At 32.9% G+C, this 20,633-nt stretch overlaps 1 protein-coding gene and 1 long non-coding RNA gene across 2 annotated transcripts; both read right to left on the bottom strand.

The window, feature by feature from the left end:
• Positions 1-78: 78 nt before the first annotated feature.
• On the bottom strand, positions 79-10,739 carry LOC116338834. Its single transcript, XM_031764341.1, has 5 exons — positions 9,476-10,739; positions 5,160-5,648; positions 3,766-4,028; positions 3,487-3,647; positions 79-3,302 (listed from the first exon to the last, which is right to left on the bottom strand). The coding sequence occupies exons 1-5, from the start codon at positions 9,674-9,676 to the stop codon at positions 2,887-2,889; spliced, it is 1,530 nt and encodes a 509-aa protein (XP_031620201.1). The 5' UTR covers positions 9,677-10,739; the 3' UTR covers positions 79-2,886.
• A 2,560-nt stretch (positions 10,740-13,299) lies between these two features.
• On the bottom strand, positions 13,300-14,113 carry LOC116338628. The gene is made up of 2 exons (XR_004200912.1): positions 13,980-14,113; positions 13,300-13,621 (listed from the first exon to the last, which is right to left on the bottom strand). It is a non-coding gene; the product is annotated as an uncharacterized LOC116338628 (long non-coding RNA).
• Positions 14,114-20,633: the final 6,520 nt, after the last annotated feature.

Consider the following 20,633-nt stretch of genomic DNA (forward strand, 5'->3'; position numbering starts at 1 on the left):
TTATCTGATAGACTTTTTGCGCTTCTTCTTTTTTTAACAAAACAAAAAAAAAAACAATCTGCAAAAGTACCGAACATTGAAATAGAAAATCAAATGAACATGAATACGTTTAATGAATTTCTATGCCCAGATTTGTTATTGAACTTAAGAAATGTGTGTATGTTTGGATGAAAATATTTTTTTTCATTTTACTTTTTCTTTGTAGAAAATGATTCTAATAGTTTATGACCGTTATTATTTTATTTCTCTGACTTTCTCTCATTTTTTTTTGTCTACTTACTAATTAAATTAATTATATTTAACAGCAATTGTTTATCTTCATTTTTTTATCTCATGTAAAAAAAATTGACGGAATAATTAGGCTCACAATGTCCAGCTGAATATATTGTTGTGTGTTTTTCTTTTAAATTCAAGGATATTCTTCGCGTGTTCATTTAGTGTCATAAAATTTGACTTTAGTACTCGTATCGTCATAACACCAGCTACAGATTTAAAGTTAGCGTTTTCATTGGAGCTGAATGGCACAAATACCTCTAAATCAATCCAGAAGAAATCGAGATTGTACGTAAATTAAAAAAACACAACCAAATATCCAGCTAGAGAGTGTACGCCGAATAATTAATGATTTAAAACGATGTTTTGCCCCAACTTTCATTAGTTTTTATTTTCGTAAATGATTTAACTTTAAAAATATATATAATATATATTTTGGTTTTGTTTGTTTTGTTTTTCTTAATTTTCAAATTTCCCAATAGTTTTTTTTTTCATTAACACAGAGATTCACTAATAATCGATATACTCCACGTTTACATCGGCGTTTGCTGTTTTGTGAAATCAATACGGAAAACCATAAATCGAGTAAGAAAAGAGAAAAACTCAATTCAACTGACTATCGAATGCATTTCGGTGCAAATTTGTTGGTTTTTTGTTGTTGTTGTTGTATATATGTGTTTTGTTGTCTTATGTGTGTGTGTGTATGGTTTTTGTTTAGGGCGGGGTAGGGGGTTCTGTTTTCAACGACAGAAATCAACGATCGAAGAACGTCGTTGATGTGCATACATTTCTTATTCGATTCAAGCTTTTCGAATACGATTAAGTAGCTGCTGATTTTTTGGGCGTATATGTTAAATTACTTATGTCTCCTTTTTTCGTATCAATTTCATTTCTATGTTATAGCATTTAACATTTTAAACATGCCAAGCTATTCATTTAAAAATCATAATTGCAAATACATGTTTCCCTTTCATTATTATCATTTTTTTTATATCTTTACGACTTTTCCCAAACAAAACAAAAAACTTCTAAACATCTTTTAGAAATATTCATCGCAATATGTGAATAATTGCCGACAAATTTCAAACACTTTTCAATTTATCTATACCTTCCGCATAATTGGAAGATTGCATATATAATTCATTCTATTCATTTTTTCCCTTTCAATTAATATTATTATTTTTTATTATTTGTGTGTGTGTGTTGAAGAAATGATTTTTAATTTGGTCTCTTTGTGCTGTAGAGTTTGTTCTTTTTTTTGGTTTAATGAATTCTGTTCATCTTGATCCTCTGCGTGCACAATTTTATTAATTCTTTTCTCTTCATATTAATTTTTATTTCTGGTTCCACTCATTTTGTGTTCATTCATTAACTTAATTAAATGAGTGTATGTTTAATTTATGCCATTCATCATTCCCTTAAAATTTGTTTATGTTAATATCATTTTTTTTTTTCATGTCTCTTTGTCTCGAATGATTTATTGTTTGTATATTATTTATGTTATTTGTTTTAATTTTTTGTTTGTTCACTATCATAAAAACTAGAATTGGGCAATTTCGATCAAAATATGCAGCCCATGCAGCGAAATAGTTGTTCGTTTTCATGTTACTCTTAGACGCGTCATTATAGTGTTTACAACAGGATCCATGATATTGTCCAAATTTGTAAATATATTTCAACATCATTGGGGGGAGGGGTGGTGGTGAGCATAGCTAGAGTGGTGGTCTTAATCTGTGTTTTTGTAGCTTAAATCCGGTGCTCAATAATTGCACTCTTCATCAATGTTTTTTTTCTTTTTCGATAAGTAATGTTTTACAAACTAAATGAAATATAGCTAGGTCATCGAACGATTTTTCGATTTAATGAGCGTTTTACACATGTGTTTCCGAGGAAAAAAAAAAGTTGAACAAAAATCACAATGAAACTATATTCCAAAATTATATTGTTCGATAATGATCGTTGAAAACAATTCGGTTTTGATAGATGTTTTGATGCTTCTCTGTCATCCTTTCCGAAGGGTTGGGGGCAGCGGTGGCGGCGCTGGATTGAACCATTTCTTGGCTATTGTAATTTGATTTATGCGTACCTATTTCGATGAGTCTCAGTGCGTGTTGAACTTTTTTTTTTTGTAGATTTGAAGCTGAACGGTGTTTTTGTTGTTGAAATCAGTAAGGAATAGACCACTTATGTTTTGTGTCTCTTCAATTTTCTTCTATTATATCGGAAATAAAAACCATTGGTCGAGGCTATTTAGCAGAGTGGCATTTATTTCCGAAGTGGAGTTTTTTTTAGTTTTTACATTTCGATGCAATGAATCTCTAAAACACCCAACAATTCGATGTTTGTTCAGGAAAATAAAAACCAAAGTTTGCGAAAAGGCAAAAATTATGAGCGCATTTTTGTTTGTGCAAACACACAACATCGATAATAAAAACGATGGGCGCACAGCGTTAAACGAGAGGAGCTTCACATGGATATCTGCGTTCCAAAAACGCGATGGAACAAAAGTCTTGAAATGTATCAGTGCAGTTGTGTACATCAAAAACAAAAAATTCGATAGAAATTCATTTGTTTTTAAATAATTTCTAGGTTTTTATGGATTACAAAAGTTATTCACGTGCTATCTGCAACTGTTGTCGATGTTGGTAATGTTGTTGCTGGCGTTGTTGATGTGACCGCCGTCAATTGTAAAATGTCCGCATCAAAATCGGATGCATAGTAGGGAATTTCACATCTTGATGTTGTTAACGACAATCCCGGCACTAGCTGACACGTTTCGGGTGGTGTTTCAAGTTTTTCAATACCCGAGCTATCATATCGTTGTTTAAGCTCAATTATTTCATCCAGCGTCTTTGTTTGGCTTACTTGTAATTCAGTTGGACTATCAGCGATTGAATCTGGTTCAATTGAATCGCAATATGTGCAAATACCCCCATAAACGGAAAATGGATCACAATGCTCGTAACAACAATTACCAGGTCCGTTATTCGATTTCGCCAGTTGTTCACCAGTTTCGGGAATATTTGGATCTATATTAATTGACGGAAGTTCCGGAATAAGAAACAATTTAGAGATATGGAAAATGTTGCCAAACCACATTCATTTTGGAGAAGAAACAAAAAAACACCCATACGCTATTGGCGGACGACGAAAAACCATAATAAAAAAAAAAAACAACACAAAACCAAAGAAAATTGAACGGAAAGCACTTACCATTGCAGAGGAATGTTGGCTCGCCCGCATATTGTGTGTTGTATCCAGGCGATCTGTCACCAGGCAGCAAATACGGACAACGTTCTTCAACAGTTTGGCAAACTTTCAGACATGGTCTTATTCTCTTTCGCCGATTCTGTTCAGTAGTTTTTCGTTTTGACCTTGATGCAGCAACGAAATTTGTATCGAAGTGTGTAGAAAACAAAATGCATCATTATTTGGAACATATAGAAATTTAAGCGCTAAACATGGAAACACAAGTGTTGTATTCGGCCTTACCTATTTAGTATTTTAAATACAACAGGATCATCAGACACCAAACCAACCTGAGTTTTATCATCTCTGTCATCGGTCGGCGATGAACGTAGACTTTTTGAATTGGGTTCATTATTATTATTAACATTATTATTATAATTATTATTATTGTTATTGTTATTATTGTTGGTATTTTCCTTATTTTCCTCGTTTTGACTCTGCCTGATATCGATTGGTTCAGCAAAATATGGAATTAGTGTGCTACAAACCCATCTGCGATACGCTTCCTGTGATTTATCAAAATGAAACCGTGAAAATAAACCAAACAAATAAAATCAGTGTGTTGTAGAGGTATTTTTGAAATCGTACGTAACCTACTCTACTCAATCACTCTAATTACAACATGTCATGTGTGAATAACAAAAAAATCACAAAGGAATAGCACATGTTTTATCTTGAAATCTGTCGGATAAATCATTTTTATGAGAACGGCACGGCCATCATCGTTTCGTTAAATTCAAGTAATTAAACTCATGCTTAATAGATATGTACTACTATTTTGAAATAGTTTTCTTTTTTTTTCTTGGCTGCTGACATGAGGACATTTTTGATTGAGTGACTTTGAGCACGTTGAGCGCAAATAATCTGCGAAAACTGATACAAATGCTAATTAACAATGAGTGATGTCTCAATGTACAAAACCTATGAACAGTCACACTCACAATTTATTTGCACAATGTCAATTTTGATTTGATCTGTTTCATTTTATCGATGATGTTCTGTAATTTTCGCCGATTAATTATCGCGATAATTTGTACAGAAATCGAAATTGAATGCACACCCAATATAAAAAAGAGAGCACAATGAAAGAGAAACAATATATCATTGCATTATAATGAATATTGCATTCAACCACTTTGGTTGTGAAGAGTTTTGACGTGTATGTTGTTTCGTAAAAGAAAGCTTCAATTCAAAAGAAATGAGTAAGGTATGGAGCGCAGTGAAATCGATTAGGTGATGTGAATGCATGCATATAATGGCAACAACGCTGCAATCGTCAAGCACCACTCGGCGGTAAATGTCTTCATATAAAAGCATTTATCGATTTTGCTTTATGTCTTACTCATTCATTCTGCACTGAAATGTTGAATTTTGTGTTTCTTTTTTGTTGTTGTTTCCTTTTGTCGCTTTTACCTTATATTTCACTAAATAATTAAACTTCTTAAAATTGATCCGAAGAATTACTTTTCACTGTGTCTTTGTTTGTGTGCTGTCGCTAAACGGTCTAGCCGCGAGTGTAATCAGTTCGATACAATAAAGCAATTGACGTGGATTAAGAAATAGCTCAAATACTGCTCTAAGCATATTGTGAAAATGAATGGATTTAGAAATAGCATATATATATATATATTATTTACCTTACAATCATTGCATCCATGTTTTATCGAATAAACTTGCCTACAATCATATCTAAATAGAATTTCATTAAGTCCACATGTAATCCTACTAGCTAATGCGTCCGCATCAATAAGGTTTTGTAATATTTGTTCGCATTCTCTGCCACCTTTGGTTACAGTTGACATTCCATCGTCATGCAATGCACTGTAAACATTTCGTTCGCAACAATGTCTTAAACGTAATGTACGTAATTTGTTCGATATTTCACGTGATGAATTTTTACAAATTTGTTCAGGACTAGAAGTCAATTTATCATCGCCCAAATAATCAAGGCACTGTTGTTTTTCATAAAACCGATTTTTCTCATCCATATTTAAAGTACTATCTGTTGGTTTACTGGCGGAATTTGTTTTATATAATTCACTGCAGGACTGCGCGCATGTTGGTGGCCCAGGACCTTCGTTCACCCAATTTTTAGGCAGTGTGCTACCGCTTTCTGAACATTGACCCTATACAAAAATGGATGAAATGAAAATGTTACACATTTAATTTGAAATAAACGGAATGTCATGCAAACAAAAGTAAATATATTGAAAACAGACAAAACGTTATTGTGAGCAAAAACGGAACATAAAATGAATACGATTGTTTTTAATTCGATTGTCAATAAATTTTGCGATTTTCGCCACGCAACCAATTTAGTAAGCACACTCTTTCGCTTTCCAATCCCTGTATTTCTTTTCTTCGTCGTGAATTGCATGACATGATATAAATTGTCTTAAGCAATGAAACACAAATAGTTATAAATGTCATTATGTGACAGAATATAATGCGCGGAAATTGGTTTCATCCTCGGTGCTCATTTTCCACATCGACTCAAACCAATTCTTGTGATTTGATGATGCGCGCCCGTCTTTCTCCATGTCAATTTCTTTGCTTATTTGCCAACAAATAAAAAGGAACGATGACGATGAAAACAACAAAAAAATTGATAGAATAGACGAAGACGACCAACAGAGTTGTAACAGCCAGAAACTAATATTCATTATTGCAGCAACGCTCTATATCCACTGCATCCAAATTGAATTCAATTGCATTTGACTGATTCGAAATTGACTGTTTACATACTTACAGCATTCAATACTGATTTACATTTATACATTCTGTGATTTGTTCTATTTTCATTTGTGCGATTTGTTTGATTTCATTTCATGCATATTTCGTGTAACTGTTACTCCGTTATTCGTGTGCCACATTTTTTTACCTCTCGTTTTTCTTATTCGACTCATTTTCATTGTGGTAATGCACTGTGCGCTTTCTTGATTCTTGCTGCTCTCTTATTATTATTACTACTATTAGCACAATCATTATTATTTTATAATTTTCATTCTTCAGTCGTGTTTTTATCTATCCCTCATGACAATGGTTTCGCTTTGTTTTTCTCTAATACGTTTTCCCGTTTCCTTGTAAATCATTTTTAGCTGCGAACGCGCGGATAAATGATGCCTATATAGTACCATAGCATATATATACGGGCTACTTAAACGGCAAAAGAAAGAAAAATCAGTTTTCTAATAAAAATGAGAGAGAATATAAGAATCGTGTATGTTTTATGTATCCATATTAGATATGTACCAACACATCTATGAACGCTGCTATATAATAACAGCCAAAGATGCGTTGATTCTGATACTTTCCATGCTGAAAGCACATACATACACAACATCCCGACAATTTTTGTTGTTACTCTCTTGTACATGATCTATACACACAACTGTGAAAAATCTTCATATCGCCCATCGACAACGGATCTGTGTGTGCCGTTATGTATGTGTATATGTGTGTGTGCATGTATTAGATATTTAGGTGGAATAGCATCGCAATAAAAAAAAAATTCGTACCATCGTATATATTTCCAATGTGGCACACCAAGTATTTGCCTCTATAAAACTTATATGTTGAATTCGTACCTATTTGTGTCACCATCATTAATGAAACTTGCATAATTTCATTTAACAGTTATTATGTGTGCTTCTTTTTCATTTTTCTACCCATATCGTGAAACTTCGTTTTTTATCTCTCTTTCTCTCTATCTCTCTTCGATGACATTCCATTTGCTTTTACTCACTTAAGACGAAGTGTATATTTTCACTTCAATTTTTCTTGAGATTTATCGACATCCTCCGAACTAAACAACAACAATAATAATGTGGAGTGGCGAGGCACGGCTGCCACTGATGCCGCTGCTAATCGATGTCTCAGCAAATTGACTTCAAAGTATTTTTCGCGCTAATAGGATATCGAAAGGACTTGATATGGGCATGGTGAAACCTTCATAAGCTCATAAAACGTTTCCGTTCTATTGGATTTTAATCATTCAGTGCAATGACTGACACTAAATGCAATTAAAGCTTGAACTTCGGTAATGTAACATGATCCATAAAGCTTTTTATCAGTTTTCTTTAAAACATAACCCCATCACGCAAAGAAGACAAATACTAAAGCCGATACTTGACGGAAATCAGGTCGAAATGAAGGAAAAAAAATACTCTTTCTCTTGTTTTTTTTTCTCTTCTGTTGAACAGCCCATTACATATATATCTTTCTGCAACAATCTAACAAAATACATGGCATGTAAAACCGAGCTATTGCGGGCCGATTGAAGGCAATAGTATAAGAATGACATGGAAAAACTATCTTAAAATTATTTTGGGAATTGATATTTTGAAAAATGCCATTGATATCAGTTGATTTTTTTTGGTCTAATCCAAACCGCATTATATAATTCGTAACATTTCAATCAATTGGTTACGGAAAATAGTAGGGACGTTTTTCGTCGATATGATATGTGGATTATGTGAACAGTCATGATTATGGCAATCAAAGCTGTTTCAATGAAAAATATGCTATGTATTCATTTTTATCTCAAAGTCAAAGTAAATACAAAATTTAAGATGTGTCTAACCCTGTCTGTTTCTGTTACACAAATCATTTCGAAAGGCCTATTTGCTTCCGATGAATGAGTTTCAATGAGGACACCGAATGTTTTTGTTCAAGGGGCGCTTTGTAATATACATCAACATTTTTAATTCACGACCACAAAAAATAACAAACGATAATTGCCATCAGTTTTTCCTTTTCCTTATTGCTTATTTTTCACAGCTTACGAGGATTGTTTGTTTGCTGAAGAAGTTCACATTGAAATTTAAATGCTGATTTCCCGTCGCGTTGATTAAATTCATTTAACGAAAAACTAAATAAGGTAACTAATTTAACAAAACATTGGTTGTGTGTGTGTGACACATACGTTGTTTTTATCATATCATTTTCGTGCATTAACGAATATATATTTTGCGGTGATGATGCTATGCATTTTATGTTTGTTACGCTTGAAATAATAACGATGAATTCAACGCTTTCAATTAATTGGCGAAACCGAGAAATCTAGTCGTCGAAGAAGGATAAATAGAAGAGCATGCAGTGATAAATATCGAAAGCGTGTCAAGTTTGTCCTTTTAACCTGCTCTTGATTAACCCATTTAAATGGGCATTTTAAAGTATTAAGCTTTTTAGTCTTTCTCGCTCTTCCATTCATACTGACACTATGTACGCATACATACAACGTGTTTCGTATACCAATACACGTACAGCCATAAACACAGAGAAACACACACTTACACATATACATACACATTCGCATACTTATACCAAGCCGCAGGCTGAAGTGACACTCTCAATACATATGTGCTGCTTTAAGCACACAAATACACATCCGCGAAAAATGGCTATTGTATTCGTGTCTTCATCTCAGTTCAGACTTTTTCATTTGGTTTCTTTGTTGATTCTTTTTCTCATTCCTAGCATCTCTCTTCCATTCAATCTATGACTACATCTTACTCTTACTCTTTCTCGCTCTCTCTCTCTATCTCCAACTATCACTCTCTTAGATCCAATTTAACGAAACACTATTTGTTACTTTGGCTTCGATTTTGTTACATTTGATTATATTGGTACATGGTTTTTTATCACATCGTTTGCCGTGGCCAATGGCGTATTCCATTGGTGGCGAAAGCTTTTTACTCAGAAAATTTCGACAAAATCGTTTGTTATTCAAACGAAAGTGTAATACAATTCTGCCAGTTCTTGCAAATCGAATGAATGAATGAGCGTACTCAGTTATCGAGGGATGGAGTGTGTGAGTGTATGCTTTTTTTTTTCTCTTCTTACAGATGATTGTCATGTTCCGGAGAAGATGCTCAATCTCATTTTTGTCACAACCATATCGGGCTCGGTATGATTGGTAGTTTCTAGCATGTTCAACTGTTGGATACATTACCTGAAGATCCGGTGCTGTTATTGGATTTGCCACGTCGCAAGCAGACAACCATGGATTTAGTTGAGCTAAGAATCCTGTTTGTTGTTCTTTCGGTAAATTTGAATCACTTCCAATTGTGGGATTGCTCTGTTGACTTGTGCTTCGTCGAGCTCCCGAAATAAACGCAAGCGCCATCACGACCAGCCCAGGTCCTGGTCGCATATTGACCTCAGGTTCAGCAGTGCTAGCATGGTGCAAGCACGATTGAGACGCACTTGCGACTCGAAATGATATTGTAGCTTAAGCTCATGGCCCCATCGTCGTCCAGTTTGTTATTTGGCCGATGGGTGTCAAATAGTCGGATTGCGAACAAATAAATATATATATATATATATGTATATATTTTTTTAGAAACTCAATAAAACGCTACGACTAAAAACACTGTTTCGAATTGAATAATTTGATATTATGGAGTTATTCATTGGCACTGCAACCATTTTGAACACATTCTTAATTCGTTTGCTCTCTTGCACACATTTTCTCAAACACTTTTGAACAGAAAGAAAAAAGGAAAAGAAAAAAATAGAACTTTTCGGTTCGAAGAGTACACGTCGATGAATTGAGATGTGGAACGTTATCGACTGTTGTTTTCGAATCCTTTTTATGCTTATTCTTTTTGTTTCTTGTTACGTGTTTTCCTTTAAAAAATGTTTCGATCTTTTTGTTCTTATTCTTGAATTCGTTTCTTTGATTCGTTCGATTGCACATACACACGCGTTACACTCTAATTTCACTGAACGTTTTCTTCCTGTTAGTCGCAAAATTGCAAGCACAGTTCATTGGAAAGAATTCTTTGTATGCTTAATTCGAAATTGTATTGCGTTTCATTTCGTTTGTATTTCGGTTTTGAACTTCTTTTTTTTTATGGAATTTCTATAACAAATTTGGTATCTCTTTGGGTTTAGCTCGTTCATTTATTCGTTCTTTCGTTCGGTTCGTTTTGTTGTTTTGTTTTGGTTTTTATTACGATTTATTAAAAAGTTTTACGTTAGTTTTAAATATTTTTTTTTCTGTGTCTTGTTTGTTTTGCTTGTTGTTATGTGGAATGTTTTCTTTTTTTTATTTGCAATCGTTTCTTTTTGTTTTACTTGACAAGAAAAATGATGATAAAATTATTTCTGGAATAAAATTATAATTGGGACGGTTAAAAAAGTGAATGTACCGTCAAAAAAAACATTATTTACGAGACACGGAGCTCGTAACGGGATGCCGATCCCTTCTTCTCGATGGCTTCAAACGGCACTGACTACAAAATGCGATGAATGAATTGCGTGCGCAATGAATCGATATTTACGAACATGCGATTTATATCTCATTGATTGAAACGCCACATATGAATTTTCCCGTACGAACGAGAAATACGCAGGAGAAACGATGTTGCAAACTGTCACTTGATGCAAAAAAAAACTCAACTCGACTCGTGGATTTTCATCTCGTTTCATGGCGCGTGTATCATCACATTTCAAAATATCGATGTTTCATTTGTGTGGCGGAATGCGGGCGATTTTTATTCGATTTTTTTTTAACTTTCAATTTAGCATTTCGAAAGCGAAAAAAGACTTTAGCAAAAAATCATTGTTTTAATGAGCTTCGGTGAGCGGAAGCATTAATTTTATCGCCGTAAACTACGCAAAAATGTGTAAAAACTGGTTGAATTGGAGAATATTTGCCAGCGCCATCTTTTGCATGGGCCAATACGATGAAAATATTTAAATTTTATGAAAAAACGTGAAAATCGAAAGAATTTCAATCTTAGTATCAGACACTCAAAAAGAAGATGAAGTAAATCATGGCAAGAATCAGAACTTAATTATGGATTGCATTTGAAAAGTTTTTGTGAAAATTCCGCAAATTTGTTTGTTTGAAGTTTGAAATCTTTTTTTTTCTTCTCGCAGATGTGATACGGATGGTATACAAATTGACGCATTCGATGCGGCGCAAACGCAAGATTCAACGACGAGATTAACACTGCCTGTATCCCCCAATTTACACGTTCTCCACTTTGTACAGCATCTTGCTGTTAACCCTCAAAGTTCAATTGAAAAAAAAATGTACCAAAAAATGGAAACAGGCTTATTAAATGTTGCCGTTATAGCATGTAACATTATTTAAATAAATGCATCGAAACCAGATAAATAAATGTATTCGTTGGAATAAAATATGCGAAATTAATAAATGTGATCGGCGAAGAGATATGCTGCAAAAATGGTACGCACAATGTGTTGTGAAAGAGAAAACTCATATAATTTGAGGGTTAGCAACAGCCTTAATATGTGTCACATGATGGGCGCGCAAAGTCTACCAAAAATTCTGTTCCAGTTTTTTTTTGTCTTTCATCGCAAGCGGTTCGACAGAGACGACACGATAAATCATACCAACATGGATGGTTTGATGTTAGTTGTGCCTGTTTGGCTGTGCCCGTGTCATATGATTTGTATAATGTCCGCATTCCATTAGTCTGTATGCCACACTTATTTCCATAGATAACACAAGTGCAACTATATGCAAATAAACAATACACCTTTTTCCCATAATTCCATTTTCGTTATTCGTATAATATATATATATATAATGCGTGCAATCAGATACTGAGATATGAGATGAACAAGGTAGAAAATGTTTTTGTTGGCCTGAATTCTCAATAGAATTTGGAATGGCAAACTCAAGTGCTGAAATTCCGAATGGCCAGCGCCATTCAGAATTATTAAAGAATTTAAATTGCATACCGTTGATTTCCTAATATTTGTACGATTAGGTACAAATACATTAATATTTCGTTATGCAATCATCTCAATATTAATTACATTTTGCCACACACACAATTGGTATTTGTTTTTTTTTTTAAGTGATATAACCACCATATCAATCATTAACCAAAATATTTCGCTGGATTTTTTTGGAGCCACACGACACTTACTTCTTGTTAGCACACATGTAAAAATGTCGTAATCAAATTAAATTTAAATGAACAATTTTTGTTGATTTGATGATGATGGTCGCAAATTTTCACAGTAAAATAGATTCATCTTCATATGAATTGCAACATTGTAACGTTGCCATTGAGTTTAAGTTGTTGGTAAAATTCGAACACTTTCGCAAAAAATTACAATTTAATCGGAATTTGTTTATACGTTTGAACGGGAAAAAAACAAAGCACATTCAAAAATGACAACACACATTCTGATATCCTTTTAAAGTTCTTAACTCATACAACTATAAACTTTTATATGCGACAGATAATTGTTCGGTACGATTTTAATCGAATCGTTTATTATGAAAGATTGGCGACCGTTGAAAATTTTGTTTGTTTGTTAAAAGTTCTCACTTTCAAATAAACTAATTTTGTTTTCATCGATAATTCGTCCGAATTGAGAACATCACACTGCAATGCTTTTTTGACAAATGACATATCGAATGTTATACATGGAGTAAGCGCACGCCCTCTTTTCAATGTGTGAGGCAATGCTGTGTGTCAAGCACAGCGCTGTTTTTCGAATAAAAAAAAAGCACAACATTTTAAAATTAAATCAGAACTGAGATAAACAACCCATTGATTTGATTTTTTTTTCTTTCATTTTCATTTTTATTGTGTCAATTCAAAGGTATGTACAAAATATTTGATGGAACTAATATTATTGACTGTGTTAATATTTTGTGCAGTTTGTTGCATTCTAATTCGGAAAAAGAAGAAGACAATAAAAAGGAGGAGAGCAGAAGCAAAAAAACATCTTATTTCTATATTGTTGAGAATTCGGTGCGATTCCCATTTATGGGTACCATTATAATGAGGATAATATTTCTCAGCGATATATTTGCAGCATAAATAATCAAAACAATTAAATTTAAGAAAAAAAAAAACAATTAAATTTGTGAGTATAGAGAATGGTGGATGGTGGCGTTCTCTTATCACCATCGTTATCGATGCAATTGTTTCGACATTAATCCAATCTAACCGAAGAAGATTTTCTTGAGTTTCTTCAATTTGAAGAATTCACTTGGCTCTTGTGGATTGTAGTTATCCGAGCTGCCGTACACTGCTTCAGGCAACGATTCATCGACCGGTACAGCTGAAACAATAGCAACAGCGGCCAAAACAACCAAAAATGCCTGAAAATTTGAAAAAAAAAAAAAAAAATTAAATACATTCAAATGTCAATTTGAACAGTTCTGATATTTTCGAAATTTAAAACATAAATTGAATAAAAAATCTTAATTTTTTTTGCACTAATCAAAACACAAATTTCTGATGCGTAAATGTTTCAAGCGAATTATTTTTCCAAAGAAAAATTTAAAAAAAATTCAACCATAATTTTCAAACTTGATTTCACATAATACGTATTCAGAACATTCTCTCTATCCGCGAGAGACTGATTTGTGATTTCGAAGAAAAAAAAATGATATTCAATTAACAAGAAAAAAGTTCACTTTAACACTCTAGAGAATAGCAGATGATTGTCAAACGTACCAATACGATGAATTTCATGTTGATAATAGTTTTAGTTTTAAGTTTTGGTTTTAAATGAATCAGAATCTTTTGGGAGCTCAGTACAACTGTGCGTTCACTTTGTTTGATGTCTAGTGACTGTTGTTGATTGCTGAATTTTGTTGGCCTTATATACAAAAAAAAACAACAACTGTAGAATGGTGGCTGCTGGACACAATGGATATCAACTGGCGGATATTTTCTGGTGCACGTAGCACATGCTTATGCTTTGAATGGACGTGCTTGCGTATGTTTGTGTTGTATGTATGTGTAAAATAGTGTGTGTGTGCCGAACAGCATTTAATTTAATTTCGTTTTGTCGTATTTATTTATTTAATTTTCACTAGTATTCCATTCAATCGCCGCATATATTGGTCATTAATGATTGCGGTATTTTGTTATGCACATAAATATGATGCGGTCAACTAATGAAAGATCTTGGGCTTGGCATTATGGGATGAGTCTTTTGTTTTGTTTAGATTAATAATCCGTTTATGACTTGAAATCATTTTTTTTTTTTTTTGAATGACATCGAGTCGTCAATCGAAAATATCGACACAAAACAGAACTATATTCTAATTACTGAACATGTTTATACTTTTACTTTTGTTTGTAAATTATTTCCATTTGAATATTTCTTATCAATTTTAACACAGGTGTGTCATGTAAGGTGTTTAGGAAATCTAAAGCAAACATTGTATGTCATAGAAACTTTGTAGCTACGATTGAAGCTCATTTTTTTTAGTTTTTAAAAATGAAATATGTAAATAGTATTTTGCTATTGAAATTTAACGTAATTTATTTGCATATCTATTCCATGAACCAATTGCACTTCGGCCTCTTGAATACAAATTACTTATTAAAATGTATAATATTGAGACATTCGGATATCGTGAGATTAATATACAAAACAACATGATAATTTAGCATGGACGAAAATCACATTATGGAATTATGATCGATAGAAAAATATTCCAATGATATCAAATGGAACTGGTTTCGATTCTTGCATGTAAATATTATGCTGGATGGTTCTTTTTCGTTATGTTTATAATCGACAAAACAATATCAATCGAAATATAATCATCATATTTTGCCTATTTTAAAGATGTCGTATGTTTAATACGTGGTTGTGAAAATAAGGAAAAACAGTTAACATGATCGTAAAATACAGTTAACGTTTTTTAAAAAAATAGTATCGATTTTTTTGATTCTGTGCAGTCAAGAAATGTACAACATTTCGAGGTCAAAATTAAATGTATGGGTTGTCTGCTCATTGACGTCGTTTTTTTTTTTCCTTAATTTGTGCGATTGTCTCGTATTTATTGAAAATGAGCCATCTTATAATTTCATGACGCTTGCACGAGATGAAAACAAATTTATATCGATTTGAATAAAGCACCTGTTAAGTTAACAGTGGTACACATATTTCGTTTTGGCAAGACTTATGGCGGAAATTGTGTTCAAATTAACATCATCGCCATTGTATAAAGTGGATTCAATGGATATTTCAAGCATAGCTAAGAGTTTGATTTGTTTTATATTCAATTCAAGTCATACTTGTCGTGCATAATCCAAAACCAGTGAAACCAATTTATTCGCTCGTTATCAGAATATTTCACGTGTAAATCAATTTGAGTGGAATCTTTGTTTATTACGATGCCAAATTCTCATTCACATGAAGAACGTAAACTGGACTTGAAACCAGGTACTATTTTTTTTATAAAATCGTCTCATGTACCATCATGTCGATTTATATGCGCTATAAAAAAAGAAGTCTGAACAGTGAAACAATGTGCAAATAAATTAACGTGAACATTACACGAGCCAACGCCGCGCAACTAAACAAGGTGGCGATAATATCAATGCTAGTTTTTTGTTCCTCATATTTTTGCCGCATATTAACCGAACAAAAGATAGCGACGACGCATTTTCTCTTTCTCTCTCTCTTTCTGTCGCCGTTTTAGTGTTCGTCCCGAGTGTTTAAAAAACTGCGAAAATGAAAAGCCCATCAAGTGGCTCTCTAGTATGTGAATAAAACAATAAATATTGTAATGGATTTCATTTGCTGAACATACCAGCCCCAGTCTTTTATCAATTTAAATATTTGCAAAGATAATACACAGAGAGAAGATAAGTACACGGTTTACTACCTTATATTACAGATCAAATATTTAAATATTGTCAATAGTAATTAACAGGAATGAAATAGACGTTAAAAATTTCCTGATCGCATATTCTATGTATAGTACTCATCAATTCGGTTCGAAAAATTGGATCAAGATCATTTCAATGTTGTTCTTTTACAATGTTTTTTCCATTATGATGAGAGACAATCTACCGTATGTTGCAACAAAGTGAAACATATTCATTAGCACACGAAAACAATGCATCAAACATAAATCATGCGACCGACATAATTCAATTACAAAATCCCTCAAAAGTGATAATCAAATAATTAAATTGGCAAACGCTTTCAACCTTTTTTCTCTCTTTCTCTCCCTCTCTCTCTCTGTCTCTGTGTTTTTTTTTCTGCCACAGTTTCACTTGATTGTCCGCAAAACAAACAGAAAATAAAGAAAGAAAACGGACTCAGATTGCAGCATTGAATTGTCAAATTCATATCATGGTTAGCCAATTACAGTAGACAATTTTGTGCTAATAATGTTACAGTTTTTTTCTATTCTCAGATGTTCAATCGTGATTTGTTATGTCCAGTTGCAGTGACGAGCATTCGATTTGAAATATTTGAGCATCGACTATGTGTCAACCTGTTAAATGTAATAACTCAACGGAGTGAAAAATAAAAAAATGCTTTCATTCATTCATTCTTATAACAATATTTGCATTCAGCGCAGCCGTTATACCAAAAATAAATGTGTAAAATACATAGAATTTCAAATTATTTAACGTTTTTCTCGTTGTAGACACTGATTGTTGTAGACAGATTTGCGCATTTGCGATCCACCTTTATTTGATCAAATCTAACGTGATTTTTTTCGTCTTTTATTGCGTCGTTGTCGAGATCGGAGCTTCGAATTAATATGGTAGTCATGTGAAAGTATGTGTGTGCAGAGACGAAAAAGTTGCATCATTTTCACTTGCACTCATTACAGTTCATTCAACGTTTAACATTTATCACCCATACTTTAAAATTGATTTGCTATTAAAGATCACATTTAAATACCGTTCAAAGACAGTAGCAACCGCAACAAATAATTTTCGTCATACAAATTATTTCCTCGTGTAAAAAAAAATACCAAATTGTACATGATCTTAATGTGATCCAATTATAATGGTGCACGATAATCATCGCGTCGATCAACATCGTCGATCCATAATCTGATGAATAAAATGTAAGTAACTCTGTCCATTGCACGTGCAATTTTTATTAGGCAATTTTTGCTCAGATTTTTTTCGTCTCTAAGCGAAAACGCTTCGAAGTATCAATGCAAAGTCGATTTATTTGAGTCGCAAAATAAAAACAAATTTTCTTCATTCGTTAGATAGCGATTACAAAATATTTATAAAAGGAAAAAAAAAACAACATGGGTAGGATAAGGCGATAAATAATTTCAACTTTTTGGGTTTTGTTTTAACCGCATGAGCACACAGAAAAATGCACGGATTAGACCGGTCAGTGTGGCGAATGCATAATTTACTGCACTCGGTTTATACGTTCGCCAGAAGCAAAAAAAGAATATTTTTCATTTTTTATTTCGTTCAACCGAAATGAGATATCTCCAGGTAGAAATTTCTACGTGCGCCGGATAACATAATTCTATAATCTTTCATTGAAAACAGCTCAATAAATCGGTCACTGGAATAGAAATGGATGAAACTGGTTTCCTAATTTTGACGAAAGCAGTTTATGATGTTGCTAATAATAACATTTCTGGTTGTTTTTCATTCATCGGCTGTTATTTATTTTTATACAATTTACGGTATGGTTTCAAACTGAAAGTGAAACGGTACAAAAAGTTCAAGGCTGAAAATTCTTGCGTTTATTGTCTTTTTTTTTGTTTTCAAAAAATTCACTTTCAACTAGTAAAAAGATCATTCATCGTAATTTTTTCTTTATATTATTCTGGCGACCTAAATTGATATGCATACACACATGCATCGTATGCGATGATATACGCAGACAAAAGGCACACGACCTGGAATTTAAATGTGCAGTGAAAAAAAAATGAGATAAAACTGGCTGAAAGTGTGAAAAGCATATGCTACAGCACAGCACGTTCGAAATTGATTCGAAATGAACAGTTTTTGTTTATTTACGCATAAATCACAATTTTATGATATGATGACACGTTAGATGTCCACATCAATTAACAATCGTGATCGTAATAGTTATTGTCGCACACCGAATCGTGAGTGAATTTAAGTTTTGTCTCTTGTATAAGCAATTAGGAGACGACACAACGATCGCATTCAATTTTTACGATTTTGAGTTTCGTTGCTGGGTCAAATATTAAAATCAAATGAAACGAAGACAAAATTTGGTATCTATAGGTTAATAACATACCGGAAGATAAAACAAATATAAGTGTTAAACATACTAGTCAAATTTAAAATAAACATTGACCAAAAGTCAACCTACAAACGAAAAAAAAGCACATCTCTTGAACATCATTCAAGTGGTTTTTCTATGAATACATTAAGGATTTATCGATCCAATGACACTTTGTGGATGATCGATAAATAAACAAAACATTGTCGGTGCAAAATGAAGGCTTTGACTATTTACACATTTGATTTTAAAAAAAGACACTGACTCATGTTCTAGTCAGTTTTTTTCTCTCTTCTCTTTTACCTTTCGTTAATATAGTTTTCGAAGCAATTTTGTACAAATTTATCATAATCTTTGTCGCACATTGTTCATTTTGTAAGCTTTATTTTATATGCAATTAATTTCACTCGTTTATAAGTTTATTTAGCCTTGCGTAATCGAATGCGGCATGTATAAATCTTATCATATGCATCTTGTGTATGTCGTATAGCATGATGACCAACACCAAGTAAATATAACGCATGATCATGAAAACAAGAGTATGCAAATTGCTCAACTGCTTAGCAACCATAATGAGTGCGCGTCATGTTGTTTTAAGTCGCAAACTTTGGCTGATTTACATGAGAAATTTGGCAAATTACATGGCAAGTTCCAATCAGAAATTATAATGGTGTCTGCAGTTTTTTTCTCGAATTTTCGAGAACAACCCTCCAAATTGTGGAAAAGTGTCAAAAGCTCAACACGTCTAATTAGAAAGAACAAAAATTTTGTGAAAATAAATAAATACATTTCTTTGGAAATGATTATGTGTTGGTTTTGTTATTGTTGACATTTATTATTTCATTAAGTTTTGAAAGTGCTCCACGAAATGTATCGATTACAAAAGAAGGAAAACGCAATTTTTTTTTTAAAGAAACGAAAATAAAACGAAAACAGAAAATTACATCATAAGCAAAAACAGTGAACCAGTGACATCATAAAAGTCAATAAACTACAGAGAATGGACATACATATGCGATTCGTTTACATCTTTTTTTTGGACTAGCATTTGCGGCTCGTTTAACAATTAATTGAAATTCAATTCGCTGAGCCATTTTGTCAATTGAAATAAAAATGGTGATGTTCAAACAAACATTTCACTCTCTAAATATAAATCAAATAAACCGGCACGAACACATAGTAGCATACATAGTATACGTTTTCACTTTCTTTGTGATTCCCATAATTTTCGACATGTAAATAAAACATTTAAAAAAAGAGTTTCATCTGCGCAACATGTGTATCTCTGCCCATATTAAAAGCCATCTAATATACCATTTATTTTTCATTGCACAAATCATTTGTTGGTAGGTTCGAATGCAAAATAGCTAATTTTATTTGCGCTCGATGAAGACCAACAATAAAGAAGAAGAAATTGAGAAAGAGATGAAGAAAAAAACCTGAAACGTGAGTTGAAAGTGTTATTGGTTGTTGTTTTTTTTTTTTTTTCATCACTCAAACTGAAAATCGAGGTGAATTTTGTCAGCTGTATGTATTTATTTACGATTTTAAAATCGCACGATCTAATTTACCAACATTGCGACAAATGCTCATCTGTGGAGTTTTCACGATTTTTTGTTCGCATGAAGCAACACAAAAAAAAACTATTATGTTTGATTTAAATCACACGAATGCAATCACATGCTCGAAGCTCGTTGGAATAATTTTGGATGTAATATTAGACGGAGATACAACCAAAACTCGCAGAGAACAATAAACAATTTAAACCAAAAATTGCACAACTTCGTAATGCACCGAATCAATGTAAAACATTTGCTGTTTTATTATTACACATTGTTTTCTGATTTATCAATTCAATGAGTGCACAATTCCAGTACAAGTGGTAATTTTCTCCGGGCTTATCATGCGCTACAAATGTGGGTAATACGAAAAAAATTGCCGAACACTTAACAGGGTCAAAGTCACCGTACCAACCAATTAATTAGTTCATTGCATGTGTTTAACCACTTGAAAAAGACCACTTGTTCTTTAGCACAATGTAAATTTATGAGTGCGACTATGAAGGTGTTCAACTTTTTCCTTCACTTTTATCTCTCTCTCTCTCTCTCATATGATTTGGCAGA

This window comes from Contarinia nasturtii, unplaced genomic scaffold, assembly GCF_009176525.2.
Source record: "Contarinia nasturtii isolate CC-2019 unplaced genomic scaffold, AAFC_CNas_1.1 Cnas_scaffold_414, whole genome shotgun sequence".
Classification (NCBI taxonomy): Eukaryota; Metazoa; Arthropoda; class Insecta; order Diptera; family Cecidomyiidae; genus Contarinia; species Contarinia nasturtii.

Excerpts from the sequence above, each read along its gene's own strand:
- LOC116338834 (XM_031764341.1), bottom strand. The coding sequence starts at position 9,676 with ATGCGACCAGGACCTGGGCTGGTCGTGATGGCGCTTGCGTTTATTTCG. Across the intron at positions 4,029-5,159 it reads ATGGATGCAATGATTGTAAG|GAAGCGTATCGCAGATGGGT; the intron begins GTAAATAATATA and ends GATAAATCACAG. Across the intron at positions 3,648-3,765 it reads GTATTTAAAATACTAAATAG|GTCAAAACGAAAAACTACTG; the intron begins GTAAGGCCGAAT and ends TGCTGCATCAAG.